The sequence below is a fragment of the Uranotaenia lowii genome, unplaced genomic scaffold (assembly GCF_029784155.1).
Source record: "Uranotaenia lowii strain MFRU-FL unplaced genomic scaffold, ASM2978415v1 HiC_scaffold_374, whole genome shotgun sequence".
NCBI classification, from domain to species: domain Eukaryota; kingdom Metazoa; phylum Arthropoda; class Insecta; order Diptera; family Culicidae; genus Uranotaenia; species Uranotaenia lowii.
The window spans coordinates 20,788-39,275 of NW_026598283.1; the positions used below are offsets into that span (position 1 = coordinate 20,788).

The 18,488-nt window shown below is 36.6% G+C and overlaps 1 protein-coding gene across 2 annotated transcripts in view; it reads right to left on the minus strand.

Annotated features, from left to right (window-relative positions):
• The window catches only part of LOC129760030 (troponin C-like), a 35,660-nt gene extending 20,778 nt beyond the window's left edge, over positions 1-14,882 (minus strand). The window contains exon 1 of one of the 2 annotated variants that reach the window (XM_055757610.1): positions 14,652-14,882. In XM_055757610.1, the coding sequence (XP_055613585.1) occupies positions 14,652-14,654 (3 nt within the window). In that variant the 5' untranslated portion in view covers positions 14,655-14,882. Of the gene's footprint in view, positions 1-3,346; positions 3,481-14,651 lie in introns of those variants that run through there. The other variant, XM_055757611.1, reaches the window with a different exon arrangement.
• Between the last annotated feature and the right edge of the window lie 3,606 nt (positions 14,883-18,488).

The window sequence follows — 18,488 nt, forward strand, 5'->3', positions numbered from 1 at the left end:
ATACTAAAAAAAAATACAACTACTAAACTACTGCTAATTAAAATTAATTTTAACCTATTTAAATAAGTTCGAATAATTTACCCTCTTTCAGAAATGTTATGAGATTGTTTTCCTTGTCTGCCTCATTCACCAAAACTTCATAAATCGTCCCTGTTATTTTGTACTTTTTTCGGGGTTCTTCGTAACCTTTACAGTCGATGAGGATGTGTTCAACTAATAATAATAATTGCTTCATATCTCACTTAGAAATGTCAATCGATTTTTACAAAATGCCCATCAAATTAAAGTTTGAGAAACAACACTCAAAGTTTTAGATGGAATGACTGAGATAATTTATCTTATCAAAAGGTTAATTGACTAAAATACTTTTTTTTATGGAAGTCAGATTATTTGTAATGAATGTAACTCCCAAAGCGTTCCATGAGACACATTCCATTAAAAATTTCACATAACATCTAAATGTTTCCCAAATCATTTTAGCAGAAAAAATTGTTTTGGTCGAATTCATTAATACGAAACTATGATTGTTTTTTTCTGGCCAATAAGGATCAAAAAATTTTTTGATTCCAAGAATTTTCGAAGCTAAATATAGACACGTCAGTGCTGACGAAATGTACTTTACCGATGGATCACTTAAAGAGGAAGCAACAGGATTTGGAGTGTTCAACGAAATATTTAGCGCATCTTACAGTCTCCAGTCACCATGTTCTGTGTACATCGCAGAGTTAGCTGCTATTCATTGCGCTCTGGATAGTATCGCCGCTCGACCTGTGGAACACTACTATATTATAACTGATAGTCTCAGCTCTGTTGAAGCAATCCGCTCCATTAGACCAGGAAAATTCACGCCGTACTTCATCGAAAAAATACGCTATATATTGACTAGGGGCCGTTCACATACCACGTGGACAACTTAGGGGGGGGGGAGGGAGGTATGGAAATGTCCACGCTTGTCCACGGAGAGGGGGGTAGGGGTTTGGGTCATGTCCACGTGGACATACTTACTTTCAAAATATTTCTAAAGGTGAATAAATATTAAGATGTTTAAATCAAAATCTTAAAATTCTTAAAATCTTTCCAGTTTAAGTTTAAAAAATAAGTAGCTACTTGAAAGCAAGTGATAAATATGATAATTAATAAATTTAAAATTTTAATTTTTTTTATATCAGGAAATTCATATTCGGTTTTACAAAATCAGCCATTTCTATAACAAAAAGTCAAAAAGTGGTGTTCACTAACTGTCAAATTATATAGGTATTTAAAATAAAAACTTTTTCCAATCTGTCCACGTGGACATTCGGGGAGGGGGTGAGGTGTTTGCCAAATGTCCACGCTTGTCCACGGAGGGGGAGGAGGGGGTCAAAAATCTCATTTTTCTGTCCACGTGGTATCTGAACGGCCCCCTACTTTATCAAGACGTTGCTTTTCCATCACCTTTGTCAGGGTCCCCTCACATTGCTCAATAGTAGGCAATGAGAGGGCAGATTCCCTGGCAAAGGTGGGTGCGATGGAAGGCAACATTTACCAGCGTGAAATCGTATTCAACGAATTTTACTTCTTGGCTCGGAAAAACTCTCTTATCAACTGGCAGCGCAAATGGGACGAGGATGACAAGGGTCGGTGGCTCCACTCGATTATCCCAAAGGTAAGCCTTAAACCCTGGTTTAATAGGTTGAACCTGAGTCGGGATTTTATTCGTATATTTTCCCGCCTCATGTCCAATCATTCTTCCTTGAATGCGGTACTCTATCGTATAAATATTGCTGGCAGCAATTTATGCGGTTGCGGCCTAGGTTACCATGACATCGAGCATATTGTTTGGTCGTGTGAGGACCACCTTGTCACCAGAGCGAACTTCATAGATTCCCTTCGGGCCCGCGGAAAACCACCCGACGTTCCAGTGAGGGATGTGTTAGCTGTGATGGACTTGGACTATATGTTCTAAATATACCTTTTTCTAAAAGCTATTGATCTTCGACTATAATTCTTTTTATTTTCATATTTCCCTTCCTATCTTCATTTTCTTAAAAAAAAAAGTGAACTAGATCTAAGCAAACAATTGTAATCAAACAAAACGAGTTTGGCTCCTTAAAGCCTAAAGGTATGAGCCGTTTCAAATAAAGAATTACAAAAAAAAAAAGGATCAAATAACACTTCACCAAGATGTCTCTGGCACTATCCGACAGCAGATTTGAGTTTGTGAGAAAATGCCAGTTTTGATAAGAAACATTTCAGATCCCTTAACCAGCGGCAACATTTTTTTTTTCGATTTTGGGTCAAAACTTTCAAACCATGCAATGTCAAGGAAAGAGTAAAATAACCTGAAAAAGCTGCAGATTATAAAAATTTTTAACACACAGCTGAGTATCATTTAAAGTACGTCATGAATTTTGTATTTCGGATTCTAGGAGTCCAATGATGCCAAAATGTATCAAATTAAGTAAATCCTTTGATCCACTATTCAAAATTTCATCACGGTAACTATAATAACTCTAATGGTTAAATGATTAAAAAGTACAATTTTACACTACTTTTCGACATTTAGTGTGTGCCATCTTGTTTTATTTTCTTTGTTCCCCCTTCAAGTGATTTTAAAAATTCGAAGTCGATTTTTATCAAACAAACAAATCAATGCAACACAAGATTTCAACGTTTTATGCATTTTTATGTCATTTGGATTTAAAATTATAATTTCAATTTTTTCCGATTTCCTTTGATTCCCCTTTTGGTGATTTTTCATGGTAAAAAAACAGAAACTTTGAGGGCTTGGAACTTGGAGACACTCCTTAATGAAATCCAATTTTGTACAGTTCAGTTTTTTTTTGACAATTTACAAAATGTATACGTTCGTTTTTCAAAATTCAAACATGAAATTTTTCCACACATCGATTGCCACCCTTAGCTATATATTAAGAATTAAAATGCCATTCTTAAATTTGTAAATTTTTTGCGCAATTTGTTGACTTGATTATTTTAATGAATAATCAGATGTTCACTCTCGTTAACTGACGTAAATCTTCTCATTTACTCTTTTAATTAGAGCTTGACAGTTTTCACACTTTTTAACAAGTAGATTAAGCCACCCCCAAACACTGCTCAAATCATTTTATTACACCATTTTCTTAATTAAATAATTTTGCTGTTGACACTAATTGAGTAGGTAGCGTCGTTGCCGGCTGTTCATCAACTGCTAAATGTATCCCGGAAGTGAGCATAATCCAATTTGCACCAAACTATCCTCCTACCGACTAGAGAGTGCAATTTCATCGGTAGGTTTCAAAAATGTAACTTTTCCTGCTCCAGTCAGAATCCGGAAGCATTCACAGAAGCAGAAAAAATAACTTACATCGAGCACCGCTAGGCTACTAGCGCGACGTGATTTTCCGGTAGCCAGTTTGAAAGATTTCTAGTTCCGAACTGGAGGAACGATAGCAAAAAATCCTAACCGATCGAACACTATAATTTCCGCGGGAAGAACGTCTTCCGGGGACCGATTGAGATATCGAACTGATCGCCGACCCTTAGCCGGGAACGGTGTTTTGTTGGCCAATAAACCAAATCAACCGTTATAAGAATGATCGGATTCATCAACCGCGTATCGAATGGGGGAAGGTGAAAAAGTTCTCTTTTTATCCAACCAATAAGCACCCACCACCACATACTGAAATAAAAAAAAATTGGGGAAAAAACTGTATCCCCATGGAGGGCGAGCTGAACGTGAGAATCAATCGAGTAATTTGGCAATCAAATTAGAGGTATCGTTTCTCCCTTTTTGGAAACGAAATGAGGGTCTCTATCACGGGAGATTAAACTCCTCGAATCGAAAGAATGTTGCGTGGTTAGAGTGTTGAACAACATGCCAGGAGGCAATTAAATGTGGCATTTGTTTTGCCCAAGGGAAAAAAAACCTTTACATTCCTCAAAGATAATCAGTTTATCTTTGGAGCTCGAAAAAGAGTTCGTCCCTATTCATTGTTAACTGTATTTGAGATATTTTCGTGATTATGTATCGGACTTTAATGAAAATTTAAACATATGAGTTTTACAGCCCAACCAATTCATTTCGGATGTGAAATTTTAGGAGAAGGGTAGGCAAAAGGGGTCGTCCATATTAATTTTGAATGTTTTTGCGATAATTACGTTATTATGCATCGGATTGAACCGAAAATTCATACACGAGAATTCGAGAAATAGATTTCTAATGTCAAACTTAGGAACAGACGACATAAAAAGGGGTCGTGCATTTCTTCATGTGTCCTAACGGGCGGTCGGATCCCTCGTTGCCTAAGGCTAATGTCATGCTGAAGCAACTAGCAACGCGACCTACAACGCAACGTTCACACGACTAACCAGCTCTCATTTGATCTCCATGGAAATCGCGCAGACCTGTCATACTGGTCGCTTTGTATAGCGCGACCAATCTGATGCCAACGTGTTTTGTAGCGCGACTAGTAGGAAATCCAATAGGAATATTGTTTTTTCTCGATTTGAAGCAGTGATTCCGGGTTTTAAGCACAATAGTACGAAGATCTGTCCGAACTTGTGATAATCAACTAAAAAATATCTTAATCGGCGAGAAAATTTTCATGAATTCTTAGTTCCGGCAAAAAACAAGAATTTTGTCTGTTCAATTTTCGGCATTCTTGCAATCCGGGTCGTGATTTGATGAGTTTTTGATGGCTCCCGAAAGAAAGGAGACGATTCAAAGCATTATCAGATGTAGAGAAGTGATGATTTGTAGGGAATTTCAAAGTGACAGGTCGCGCCAGCATGACATACCAATGCGTTGCAACGCAATCTTATTGTAACGTTGCGTTGCGTTGCGTTGCTAGTTGCTTCAGCATGACATCAGCCTAACGGCTTTATATGACCAATGCAGGGTTGTCCTCAAGCACTGGCCCTATTCCTCCCTCTATCCTGAGGTGGGAATGCCAAAAACATTGGCATGGATTGTCAATGTGGAGACCCGGTTCTGGAACCTGTTCAGGTCCCAATCTACTGTAGCTTGATTGTAGCTAGATCTTGCAAAGGTCAGTTGTGCTAGCGATTGCTAAACATCGTTGGTTTAGTTCGGCTCTCATACACGCAAAATAATATAGAAATTGAATACACGAGATTTTTCACGTAAACTAAGCTTTTGTCATCGATTCTACGTGTGCTTTGTAGTAGCTACTGTTATACTTCTATGTAACTGACACGTTAATTTCACGCAAAGTCCAAGTGGATGAATTCTTTTTTTTTTTTTTTGGCTTTCTCATGCGTGTGTTCTTGTTGGAAAAGGGAATTGTTGTCAGTTAGCTAACTTGGTTTTATGCTGTTAAAATGCGGCAACGGATGCTGCAGCTCAAGAACATTCAACGTGGGAGGACTATCATTAAGAATTCAATTCAATTTGAGTTGTGAATTGTGTTGTTTCTCGCTTCAGAGAAAGCTCCTAGAAGTTCCGGCGATTTTCAAACTACGCGGCAGGGATGCATTTTCTCTATGGAGAATCTCCGCGGTGCGGGTTTTTCGATTCCCCACGGAGTTTCTCTGCATTTCACCACGGAGATGTTTAACTAACACCACCGGAGAGATTATATTGAATTCAACACCAACGAGCGTGAGAGTGAGAGCTCTTATGTTCACCACATACACCACCGAGAAAACTTACTAAATTTTTTTAAGCTTATTATACCGGGCGTTCGTAAATTGCTATCTACTCGTAGAAATAAAATGATGCTTTTGGTCGAAGTGATTTTTTGAATGTAAATCAAATGCTTTGGATGGTTTTTTGACATCTACCAAAATAAATCGATCAACAGATGCATCACTCAAAACGATTAATTCACGAACGCCCCGTAAGAAAGGCTAAGGAATGGATACTGTCTTATGGCACATTGCTTTCAACTCCCTGCTTTCCTTACGTTCGGCAAAGCCAATTCACAAAAAAATGAAGGTGATTCTCGCCGGTGAGGAAATTTGCCACTCTACGGAGCTCTACAGTGCAAACATTTATGCTCCAATGTGAGGATCTAGTGGCGGTGCGAGTTTAAGTTAGTGTATATGACACTCGAGTACTTCGATAGCAGATAGAGAGTGGTGAAAAACTAACAATCTCTCCGGAGTGTTAGTGGCAATAATACTGCGGTGTTGAAATTCTCCGGCTCCGTAAAAACACCACGGAGGAAAGCATCCGGAGGAAAGTACGCGGTATGTCAACGGAAACCATTCGGATGTGGCATTTTCGTCGCTGGTTGCCCGATACTCCAGAGAGCGGCACAATAATTCGAAAAAAAATCGGCAACATCGAGGAAACGACTCCAGTCAGGAAAAATTCAGAGGTGTCGGAGATGGTCCAGCTCAAAGCAAAATACCAGAACCCGTTCAATTTAGGATCCCAATGCAACTGGCAGATGGTAAATTTCATGCAAATTTGGTGACTTTCATAAATACTTCGCGTTGAACTCACTTAAAAATTCCCGTAAACTGTAGGTGGCATTCATGAAGCGTCAATTCCGTGTTTTATTATTAACGCGCTGACCCTGTTAACTTCGTTTTACCTTTTACTAAATAAATCGTTATAATTGTTTAACTCCATCTACACGTCCTTAACTTCTTCGTGCTCGTGAATCAATTTTTATGAACATCGACTTAAAATTATTAAAGCTGTTTCCCATTTCAAGTTTATTTTGTATAGGAGCCCCCCTGCCATAAAAAGTGAGATTATCGAAACTATTATACAAACCATCTCTGACCGGAAAATTCCTGGGATACCAAATTTCACTTCATTCCAACCGTCCGTTTATACGTGGTGGTGTTACAAAGAAAACGCCTCCATTTTTAATATAGAGGATTTCGTAGCATCTACGTGAAAATCAATTGAATAAAAATTATGCAGTTTCTCACGTAGCCGCTACGTGCAGATTATTTTGGGTGTACACTATCTGTATGGTGAGAGTGCAAAGACAACTTATACCTCGTTCATGTATGCCAATTGCACGATGCCTTTTTTTCCTACGAAGTGATCAGAGAATCAATTTTTCATAAGTAATATCAGCAGAGCCAATTTTAACACACCTTTTATGGATCCTGAGCTTAAAATTTCAACAACATTTTCGAAGTTTGATGACCACGTAAAATTTAAACGCTACCCAAGCAACCAAAAGTCGCGTTTTTACTTAAAGATGGAACTCCAAAGTTCACATTTGGCTGAAAAAATGTTTTACGGGAACTTCAGGTGACTCTTGTCGAGTAAAAGTTACTCAGGAACTTATATCGCCCTTTGAAAGGTTAAACTATCGATAACGGAACTTCTAAGCGCTTTTGTTGGAACTTCTTTAAAGAAGGTCAGTAACGTTCGCGTAACATTCTAAAACGCACCATTAAGATACTTGAAGGTGTTTTAAAGAACCTATATGGAAATTCTAGGCGACATGTCAAAAATGTCAAATGGAATTCAAGATTTTTTCGAATTTTTCTTATAAATGTTAAGATATTCAAATACATTTTTTATGATGAGAATTTTTGTTTAATTATTTATATGGTGTACTGAAAGTCCTTGAAACGAAATAAGATGCAATCTATTGACAAACCTATTCAATCTTTTAAATCTTAATGTCATTTAAATACTTATTATTACAGTGTCGATGAACTATTGCTGGATTGGTCGAGAGGCTGGTGAGTTTCATTGCAACCTAGAGAGCAGCGGTTCAATTCTCTAGGCGTAAGCAGCTATTGTAATCAAAACAATATAATTAAAACCAATGACTCATTTTAGTCAATGAGATAGACCATGATAGACCAGCAACCTAGCAATCTGACGTCTGGTAGTCAGAGCAATCTGCCAATCGGATTTTTTTTTTCGGGGCGTAGAAGTTTCTTGACATTCTCTTAGAAGCTGAATAGCGTTCTCTACAGCCACCTAAACGAACTTGAAAGTAGCTTTAAGAGCTTAAACTTTGGGCTGATTAGCATTCTCTTCAGACAAAAGCTGAGCTTCAGAAAACGAGAGCTGATTAAGCTTCTATGGAACCTTTTTAAGGGAATTTTGGTTGCTTGGGTAATTTGCGTATAAAATTTAACCACTTTCCATCAGAAACAGTATTTGAATATCAACTCACGAAAGATCAAGACATTGCGTGTGTATGATTAAGTTTTTGTAAACAAAATCTACAAATCCGGTAGAATTCGACCCTACTCAATATTTTTGAAATAATTTTTCATGACTACTCAATTCCAATACTACTTAATTTCATGATGCTTAATCAGCATTATTAGGAGAATAAATGAGCTGTCCTAAGATATAAGATCATTCTAATAATAGAAAAAATTATAGATCGGAAGGGGCTCACCAAGGCAGGATAACAGGACTCTTTTGTTGGCAGATTTGGTAGTGCTTAATTTATCGAAAGCAAGTTTCAGTAACGCCATAATAAAATTTGAAAGAAAACAGATACAAATCTTGAGACTTGTTTCGAAATCATTCTATTTTTTCACATGGTCCAATTTCACAGTTTTCAATTTTTAAAATAACGCTTTCGTTGTAAAAAAAAAAAACCTATCGAAATCAAGGTTTTTTGATACACTAGGATCTCCGACTTTCACAGTAAGTAGGCGAGGAGTGAGCGGGGCGCTCAATGAGTTTGTTTATTTTTTGCTCAGCTTTTCTGTGGTTTGTTGGTAAACAAGCTTCATGAGTTCCGTTTAGTTGCATAGCCTACATAGCCAAAATGGCTGAATCGGGAATTCGATATTCGGTAACACACACCTTGATCTAAATAACTTTCCCGGAGCTGTCATAATCCAACATAAACACGACCGATCACTTTTTTTCTCATGGCCAACTCCTGACGGATTGGTTTAATGATATCACCTACAAACTTCAAATTGGTTTTATTATTCTATACCAACACTGTTGATTTTAAAAATATTTTTCGGACAATCACCAAAAATGAAGGTATAAATAAATATTTTTATACTTCAGTTACCAGTCTGTGGTAAGATGCAACAAAAGCAAATGAAATTGACACCATGTAATCTGGCTTTAATTTGCTGGAATATGTTTGTTTTGCAGCACGCGTTTGTTAAAATTTCGTCCATCCAAACATATATTTTTATGATTTTTTTTTGTTTTTTTTTACCCCGAAATGTATGCAGAAGCTTTATGCTTTTTTCTTTAAAAAAACATCTTTAATAGAAAAAATGTAAAATTTAATCGAAAATTATCAAAAATTACTGCAATTGGTATATGCATACTAGAATCACCAATTGATTAGAAACTATAAATTTTCGAACGTTTTATTAAATTTTGTTAAATCAAGATTATTGATGTTTTCAGAACCGAGGAAGAATGACCTAAATGGGTTTAACTCCTATCAAAATAAAATAAAATGTTTTTATAAAATTAAAAATATCTGGTGAAACAAATATTTTTTCTGACTACGTATTTGATGTCCCGTCAACCTTTAAACTCTTGATACATAAGCGGTATTATTATCTGTGGATATAAAGTTTTTTAAGTAGCCATTAAAGTTGAAAAGTGTTGCATTTTACGCCAGTTGACGGTACTTAGAAAAAAAAGTTGCATGTCTCCAAGCATCACACAATGAAGATATTTTAGATAACACACAAATCTAGGCTATTTTATTTAATAACCTGGCAAAATTCAGGCATTTGATTTCAGAATTCTCAACCGTTATTCCGAGTGATATCCGGGCAAATTTGCTCCACACCCAGAAATTACTCAACAAAAATCATGAAAAATGAAAAAAAAATGTTTATCAAAACTCATCAGCAGATTTTAAGTTTCGTTTTAGGCTTCCAGAAAACCTTTCATGATTATTATTTTTAAAACTTGTTTAAAAAAAATTTACAACACAATTTGTTTTTTTTTGTTTTGTTTGACTAATAAAGTGAAGAAAATCCGGACAAAATTTGGACTTTTTTAATGAAATCCGGGCTACATGGCCGAACCGGACTTTTCTCAAATTTCGTATTAAATATCCGGCAAACCTTGATTAAACCGGGCAATCTGGCGAGCTTTGTTTATATGCATTCTACGCAATTTTCCACTGTTTCACGTGAGCTTGTTTAATTCCAATTAAAAATTCCATATATTATATCGGATTCACAGTAGGTTTGAGTTCACCCAAAGTAAAATGAAGGCCGCGTATATTTTTTCTATTAATACTATGTAGTATATTCAAAAATTTTAAATAGGAAGTGAAGACAAAACGGTTTCGTTGAACATGAATAAATAGGCTATTTTATCTTAAAACCTGGCATAATTGGGGTTTTTGAGTTTGAAATTGTCAACCGAAAATCCGGGCTGTATTCAGGAAAATTTAGTCAAAACCTACGAATTACTCAAAAAAAATAATGAAAATCAACTTGAAAAAAAAATGTCATCAAAACTCATTAGCAGCTTTCAAATAGTATTTTAGGCTTCGAAAAAACCACAATTTGTTTTTGTATGATTTGGCGAATAAAATTTATAATTCTGGGTGAAATCCGGGCTTTTCCCAATGAAATCCGGACAACCGGTCCGAACAGGATTTTTTTTCAAATTTCAACCAATTTACCATCTTAATGGCATTCGCGACTTTGAAAGAATCTTTCAAATGATGATTAACTGGGATTTGTATAAAGAATCCTTTAGCACCAAAATAGGAAACTTACTTTCATCGACAGTTGAAATCTTTAGTTTGCATCAAAATCTGGTGAACTTAGCTTAAGATTGCCAGACGTTATTATTTTTTTTAAAACCTACAAAATTCGGACATTCTATTCCAAATTTTCAAACCAAAATCTGGTCAATATTTGGGAAAGTTTGACAATAATCCAAGAATTATTCAACAAAACAACAAGGAAAAAACAAAAAACAGATTTTGAATCGTTTTTTAGTCTTCCAAAAAATCGTTTATGTTTATTTTAATAGATCCAGCTTGTAAAATTTCATTTTTGGAAACAAAATTTGAGATTATAATGATGCAATTCATTTTTTTTTTTTCAATAAAATGTGAATAAATCCAGGATTAAACAGGTTTTTTTTTCTACCAAATTTGGGCAGCCAAACCTTTTTCTATTTTTTTTTAATATTCGGGCAAGTCTGGGTAATCTGGCTAGCTTAATTTTGCCTATTTAATTTCAACTTACAATAAGTTTTGTTTCAAGAAAGCCTTAAATTTCCAAAGGAAATTCTAAAAATAAATCCAATTTTCAAAGGTAAGAGTTAAAGATTAAAATTTTTCAATATAAATCGGATTTATGCAAACTCGATTTAAGTTAAAGATTTTAGTTTGAAATTTGGTTCTAGAAAATACTGCAATATTTATGATGTTGAATAATACGCCAAAACACATGAAATTCCCTTAAATTTCTTGAAAAGAAGATACATGCTTCGTTATTATAAATTAATTTTCATTAAAAATCAATTCCTGTAGGTGGATTTTTATTTTTTTTATATATTGGAGCAGGAAAAAGCCCCCTTTTTTTGCTTAATGAACTATAATTCTTCAAATTTTTGTCATTTTGATTGTGCAAACGAACTGATTTTGGTTAACTTCTAAAACCGAACTTAAAATCAGAATTATCATCCTTCAATCTCTTGTAATTTAAATCTTTACCGGAATAGTCATCTTGATAATTTTATTTTGATAGTGGAACTCATTTACGATCTGAATCTGAATCTGAATTTTGAACTTGAATTAAAAATTTTAATTTTCAATCTGTTTACAGTTCAATACATTTTCTGAAATATCGGTTTCCAAATTATGAAATATTAGCCAAGAATTGAAATCAGTTTCGGAGCCTTAATCAAGGATCTATAATAATATAATTAGGATGTTTTGGGTTTCAATGATTATTCTTCATTTCAAATATATTTTTCTAATCCATCTTGCAAATCTAAGTAAAACATAAAAATTTCGAATAATGAATCTATAACGCTATTTGGAAGCTTTGTTATGTTTGAATTTAGAATTAAGTTCATGAACTTCGAATTTGAATAATATATAAAAAAACTAAACTTTCAAAAACTTTATTTTTTCATATTCGGAAAAATATTTACTAAATATAAAAAATGCGTGTGTTTCGAAAATCATGAACCAAATTTTGAAGGTAATGTAAAACCAAATGTAAACGACAATTTAAAACACAGCGTTTTATTTCAATTTATAATGATGATTCGAACCGGATACAAAAATCCTCAACTGGATACATAATCCAAAATTTGAAAACACATTTACAATTTCTATTTTGATTCTAAAAAACCAGAATAAAAAATTTTATTCAGAAATGAATTACTATCTATATGTGGGAAAAATTTGAAAATCTGCAACTGAATTCTGAACCTGGGATTAGTTTTCGAGGTTTTGTAGTCAGTTTTGAGTCAAGATTCGAATAACCTTATTCTATTAACTGAATTTGATAAAAAAAAAATTTTTGAGTGTAGAGTAGAAAACCTAGCTTGCTTTTGATGGACCCTCATGGGAGGGGGGGGGGGGTTAGGGTTAACCACCTCCCCCCCGTTCCTACGGCCATGCGTCATATAAATCAATACGCAAATTTAAAATTTTATAAAAAAAAAAATTCATGAAATATTTATTCAAAAACATGATTTGGGTTCCCGAGTTTCATAATAAGACTAATATTTCTGGCATAAAACAGCTAGCAGATTATTTACTAAGTTTCAAAACCAGGAAAAATAAGAATCCAAATGAAAAAAAAAATTAAAAAAAATTGTTATAGTTAACAGAAAACAAACCCGAAAATAAAAATCAGCATCAGGAGTCAAATATGAAATTTGAAATCTGTATTTTAATTCTTATATAGTTTATGGAAATGAGAATACGAGATCGGACTTGTGATATAGCTCAGTTAGCAAGTCTGTTGTCTCCTGAGCAGATGTCCGCGAGTTCGAGCCCAAGAGTAAACATCGAACACAGTTGTACCGGATAAGTTTTTCAATAACGATCCGCCAACTGTAACGTTGATAAAGTCGGGAATGCCATAATGATGGTAAAACGACTATAATCGAAACAAAAAAAAAAGAATACGAGATTTCATTTTAAAAATTCTGCTTATTATTCGAAACATTTTTCTTTAGTTTTTTATTTATTTATTTTTTACAACTTAAATGGTGAAGATATTAAACCTTCTGGTACACTTGATTTTCTTCACTTGTCTAAATTTTAGAAATATTCGTAAAAGTTAAAACTTCAGAAAATCTTCTGATAGCCGTAAGTAGCAAAAATTGCCTACTTAATTTCATTTTTGATTAAGGTCTTAAGTATATTTTGATTTTAAACAAATAAATTCAATCATTCAAAAAAATTATTCAAAGAAAAAATAAATGCAAAATAGCAATCTTTTATTTATTGGCATGTAAATATCTCTCTACGTATTTTATATTTGCATCAGTTGATACAATTTCAGGTTAAATCTGATGACCCCTAGCATAAAATTTCAGAAAATAAAATGATTTTCTCGATCTAATAATCTTTATTGTAATAAGAACTAGACCACTTCTTATTGTTATTTTTATTTTTCAAACAGAATTTAAACATCATAGAAATAACTTCATGATCACCAGTGCATAAACTGTTATTTATGTGCCAAATAATAATCGTCAGGTGCCGGTACATTTTTTTTCAATTCTTTCCAATTTGCGATACATCCGAAATAGACTTGGCTGATTAATTATTGTCTCTGGCATCCACTGTATGCGATGGGGGGGGGGGGGGGGGGGGGGAAGGGGGGGGCCTCAATAAAATTTATATTTTTAATAAATAAAAGCCGTAATTTAGAACATTTATCGACCGTATCCGATAGAAGGATGCATGCATATCTGTCAAATCGGATCTTAATTGCATATTTATGGCGGCACTTTGATTATTTAATCCGGGCATTTGGAAGTTTGCTGGCGCTGCCCCGACGGAAATCGAACTGAACATGGGATGTGACCACATAAAGTTGGAAACAAAGTGGGTCTTTTTTTATCCTTCTTTCATAAATCATATGCGAATGTTTAGTCAAAAACGTTTAAAAAAAAATAACGAAGTTCCACTTCATTCGATCATGTATTTCTGCTTATAAGTTCAATGATCAATATCAATATCAACATTGTTCGACTGAATAATTGTTATGTCAATTTTTTTAGATCCTTTTGACAATTTTACGTCACTTCCGATGGTAGACTCCTATGTAGCAGTAATCTTAACAACAACAAAAAAGCAGCGCAAATTCCGTAGCTGACGTCTAGCTTCTTGTTCAATTGAATAATTAATAAGGGCAGATTGTGGGTCGGAGTGATTGATGGCAGTTTCTTCTTCGCTGGCTGCTCTCAGATGCAGATTCATGATGCCACACCGCGCCGTGGGTAGTCAGCAGCATTATTTATTGCACCTGAGTTCCTCTCTCGCTCTTCCAGGTGCTAGGAAAAACTTTTTCCCTATAACGAGTAGTGCACAGATCTATCACAGTTCCTAGTTCAACCATACCGGTATGAATTTTTTTTCACCTTCTTGGCTTATACAACTGTTCACATTCCCTTAAAAAAACCCAGTTCAGGTTTCACTTGAAGGCAGAAGTATGATCCAATTTTTCAACCCACTGCAATCGATCTTCATTTTTAACTTTTAAAATATAAACAGCACCAAATGAAACATTACCATTATTAATTAGTGGTTTTGGTTGAAGTCGAACACAAGAGGGAAACTTGATCAGATTCGCACTTTTCCAGAACAACGCTGGACAACTTTCACTAACGATACTCTTGAATCCACTCCCGACTCAAGCAAAACGTCCCGATCGGATCCAGAAGCTTGATCCGTTTGATCCCACCCACAATCGGCGGCCACAAGATAGGCAGGACGAGTGATGAGTCAATTAACCGCGAGCCGCGTTCGATAGCTAACTAAAGCGAAAATATCATTCAACATCATTTATATTTAAAAACTCCCCCACACAAAGCGTCGATGGGCCAAGAGGGGTCAGACGAAGGTTGGCCGAGGGTGTTCCTTCTAGGAGGAGGATTGGAAACATCACTCCTAGCTGACTCCGGTCTAGCAGAGACGGGATCGCTCGCAGCATCATCCATGGACGAACGTGCGAAGGAGCTTGGCAGCGGAACGATTGGAAATGAGCAGCAATCGCTAAAAGTAGCTAGAAAACGTGTATATTTTGGCGATTTGCATGAGTAGTGCGGTTGGTTGCCTTTGGGTTGCCCAGCTTTTGAAGACCGCGGTTTCTACGAACTGATGAATGCTGCAACCGAGAGTGTGCAGCTCTAGGCACACGAGATGATGAGTGGAAGAATGTAGAGCCGATCTTCTGAAAAAAAAAAATGCAATAAGGTTTCTAGAGGACGAAAAAATAGCTGCTTTCGGACTGATACCAGTCTACGATTGGTAGTCGAAAACAGAGCGGTCACCACAAAGCTTTGTATGTTATTTATGATATGGTTTTTTGCATGAACTGAACAAAACAATGAATACATGAGGGATAATCTCAAACACACTCTCTGGAGCCACTGAGTAAAATAATGATTCTTGCAAACTCATTGTTAAACTAGGAGAAAAAAATTAAGAAATCGTCAGTCAACGTAAATGAGTTAAATGCGTTCTTAAAAAAGCATCCAATTACTCTCTGGAGCCACTTTTTTTCTGAAAATTCTGTTTTCCAATCATTCCGCAATTATCAGAACAAATCGGGGTTTCAGTGTACTTCTTTAATATATCCATTTTGATTAAATATGTGTTCGGTTTGAAAGTTTTCAAAATTTATGATAAGCAATTATTCAAACGATTTGAAAAAGTATTTTTGGAGAATTGTTTGCCGTTTTCTAGACAATTTTGTAATGTTTGCATTACGGAATACAACTGATACATCGAAGTAATCTTGAAAAAGTAAAGTTTATCGAGCAATCTATGACTTTGTCATCAAACTTATTGAGTGATAATTTAGTCAGCTCCAAGGTCTTTTGATACACTAGGTTCTCCGACTTTCACAGTAAGTAGGCGAGGAGTGAGCGGGGCTCTCAATGAGTTCGTTTGTTTTTTGCTCAGCTTTTCGGTGGTTTGTTGGTAAACAAATTTCATGAGTTCCGCATAGTTGCATAGCCTACATAGCCAAAATGGCTGAAATGGGAATATACACACCTTGGTCAGCTCAATGTTAGTCTTCACACAAGTCAGTCCAATAAAAGTAACTTTAAGACTTAAGACAGCCTCAGCAACAGTTCCGTAACATATCCTGAAATCCCTTTGTTCTCCCGGTATCAAGATGTGTTCAAAAACAACGCACGGCAGTTGGACGATGCAGCGAAAGTCTGGACTCTCTGGACTACTCTGGACAACTTTAAGTGTTTGGTATTCGTCAGCCAAGAATGCCAGTTCCAGCCAAGGCCAAGTCGACATCTAGCTGGCAATCCTTGACCTGAGAAGGAAGCACTAGCCCTTGTGTATGCGTAACCAAATTCCACAAGATGCTTCTAGGAAGAAGGTTCACTCTTCAAATCGACCATCTGTTGACGATTTTGGAAGAAGGGAATTCCTCTCCACACCATCAACCGTTTGAAGCGATGGGCGCAGATATTACTGAACTACGACTTTGAAATTCAGTACATTTCTACAAACGAGTTTGGTTGTGCTGATATGTTGTCTCGACTCATCGACCGCAGCATCCCGAAAAGGACTGTGTCATCTCAGCGATAGCTCTGGAAGAAGACATGGTAAGCATCCTACAAACAACCATTGATGCACTGCCAGTATCGTTCAAAGTACTACGTAACGCCTCAAGAAAATGCAAACAGGTTATCCAACACATCAACGAAGGTTGGCCAGCTCCATCACAACTCGTCAGCAACCCGGTTAAACCGTTCTTCCAACGTCGTGAATCTCTAAGTGTGATCAATGGATGTGATGTTCCAGGAAGAGTGGTCGTTCCGTATACTTTGCGCAAACGATTACTTAACCAATTCCATCAAGGACATCCTGGTGTCCGAATGAGAGCTGTAGCCCGCAGTTTCGTCTACTGGCCGAGAATCGATGGCGAAATCGAAGACTACGTTAAACGGTGTACCCATTGCGCCATCGCAGCCAAAGCTCCAACGAAGGTGAAATGGGAATCATGGCCCATTCCAGAGAAGCCCTTGTGTCGAATCAATATCGACTATGCGGGACCAGTTGACGGTGTCTAATTTTTCGTAGCGGTGGATCCTAGTTTCAAGTGGCCAGAGGTGATTGCAACTAAATCGACAACGGCGAGCTCAACCATCAAGCTTCTTAGGCAGATGTTCGCTACATTTGGAATCCCTGAAACGATTGTGAGTGACAACGGAACCCAATTTTCGAGTTTTGAGTTCCAAACATTCTGTCAGCAGTCCGGCATCGAGCACATCCGAACGGCGCCCTTCCGTCCAGAATCAAATGGGTTGGCAGAACGTTTTGTGGACTTTCTCAAGTGAAACCTGAAGAAGATGCACTTCGAACGTTTCTGACTGTTTATCGCTCTATATCAACCGTAGATGGACAGTCACCAGCACAGAGGATGATCACTTCTACTTCCTCGTGTGAAGCCCAGCTGCGTGATGAACCGCCAAGCTTTAACATTCAACCGCAATCTCCAAAAAGTTCAAGCCCAGTGACACAGTTTATGCGCAGGTACATCACAAGAATTCTTGGTCCTGGAAAGCCGGGGTGGTCATTGAGCGGATTGGCAATGTGAATTACAACGTTCAGCTTCAAGAATCCCAACGTCTCATCAGGTCCCATGCCAATCAGCTCCGCACTCGACTGTCCGAAGAAGTGGAATCCAAACCGAATCTCCTGGATGGATTTGGTCTTGAAATCCCGTAGCCTCCAAAACCTGTACCTCATACCGATGAAGCAGTGCCGGAACCGGAAGATGGTGCAGAACCTCACTTCAATTCATCTCTCCTAACAGATGAAGGTAAAGCCAAAGATCCGGAAGAGGTTCCGGCACGACCTAAAACGTCTCCTGTGGCTACCATCCAAGCTCGAAAGGTACTGGATGTTTTAGTGGGGGAATCGATGCAATCATGAAAACGTAATGTTTGTCGATGCAATCCATGACTTTGGCATCAAGCATATGGAGTGAACACGGTGTACAATATCATAAGGTGATATTTATATTCCCGATAATGTTGTCATCCTCGGTGTATGCAGCATTATCTTACGCGCGCAAAGCTTTTTGCCTTGCACGCTATTCGAAGATAGTATTGACGTCACTTGTCTACATTCAAACGAGTTGTTTACTCGCGGGAGTAGCCCAACCTGTATACATATTTCAGGTGGCGAATCCCTTCTTCTTCTTCTTCTTCTTCTTCTTCTTCTTCTTCTTCTTCTTCTTCTTCTTCTTCTTCTTCTTTCTGGTTTCAGCAGGGGTCCCACTATCAAATATTATCGACCCAATCTCGAATATGGAAAAACTTTTTTATACTTTGACCCAATATCAAAGTTTTCGACCCAATGTCGAATAAGTATTTT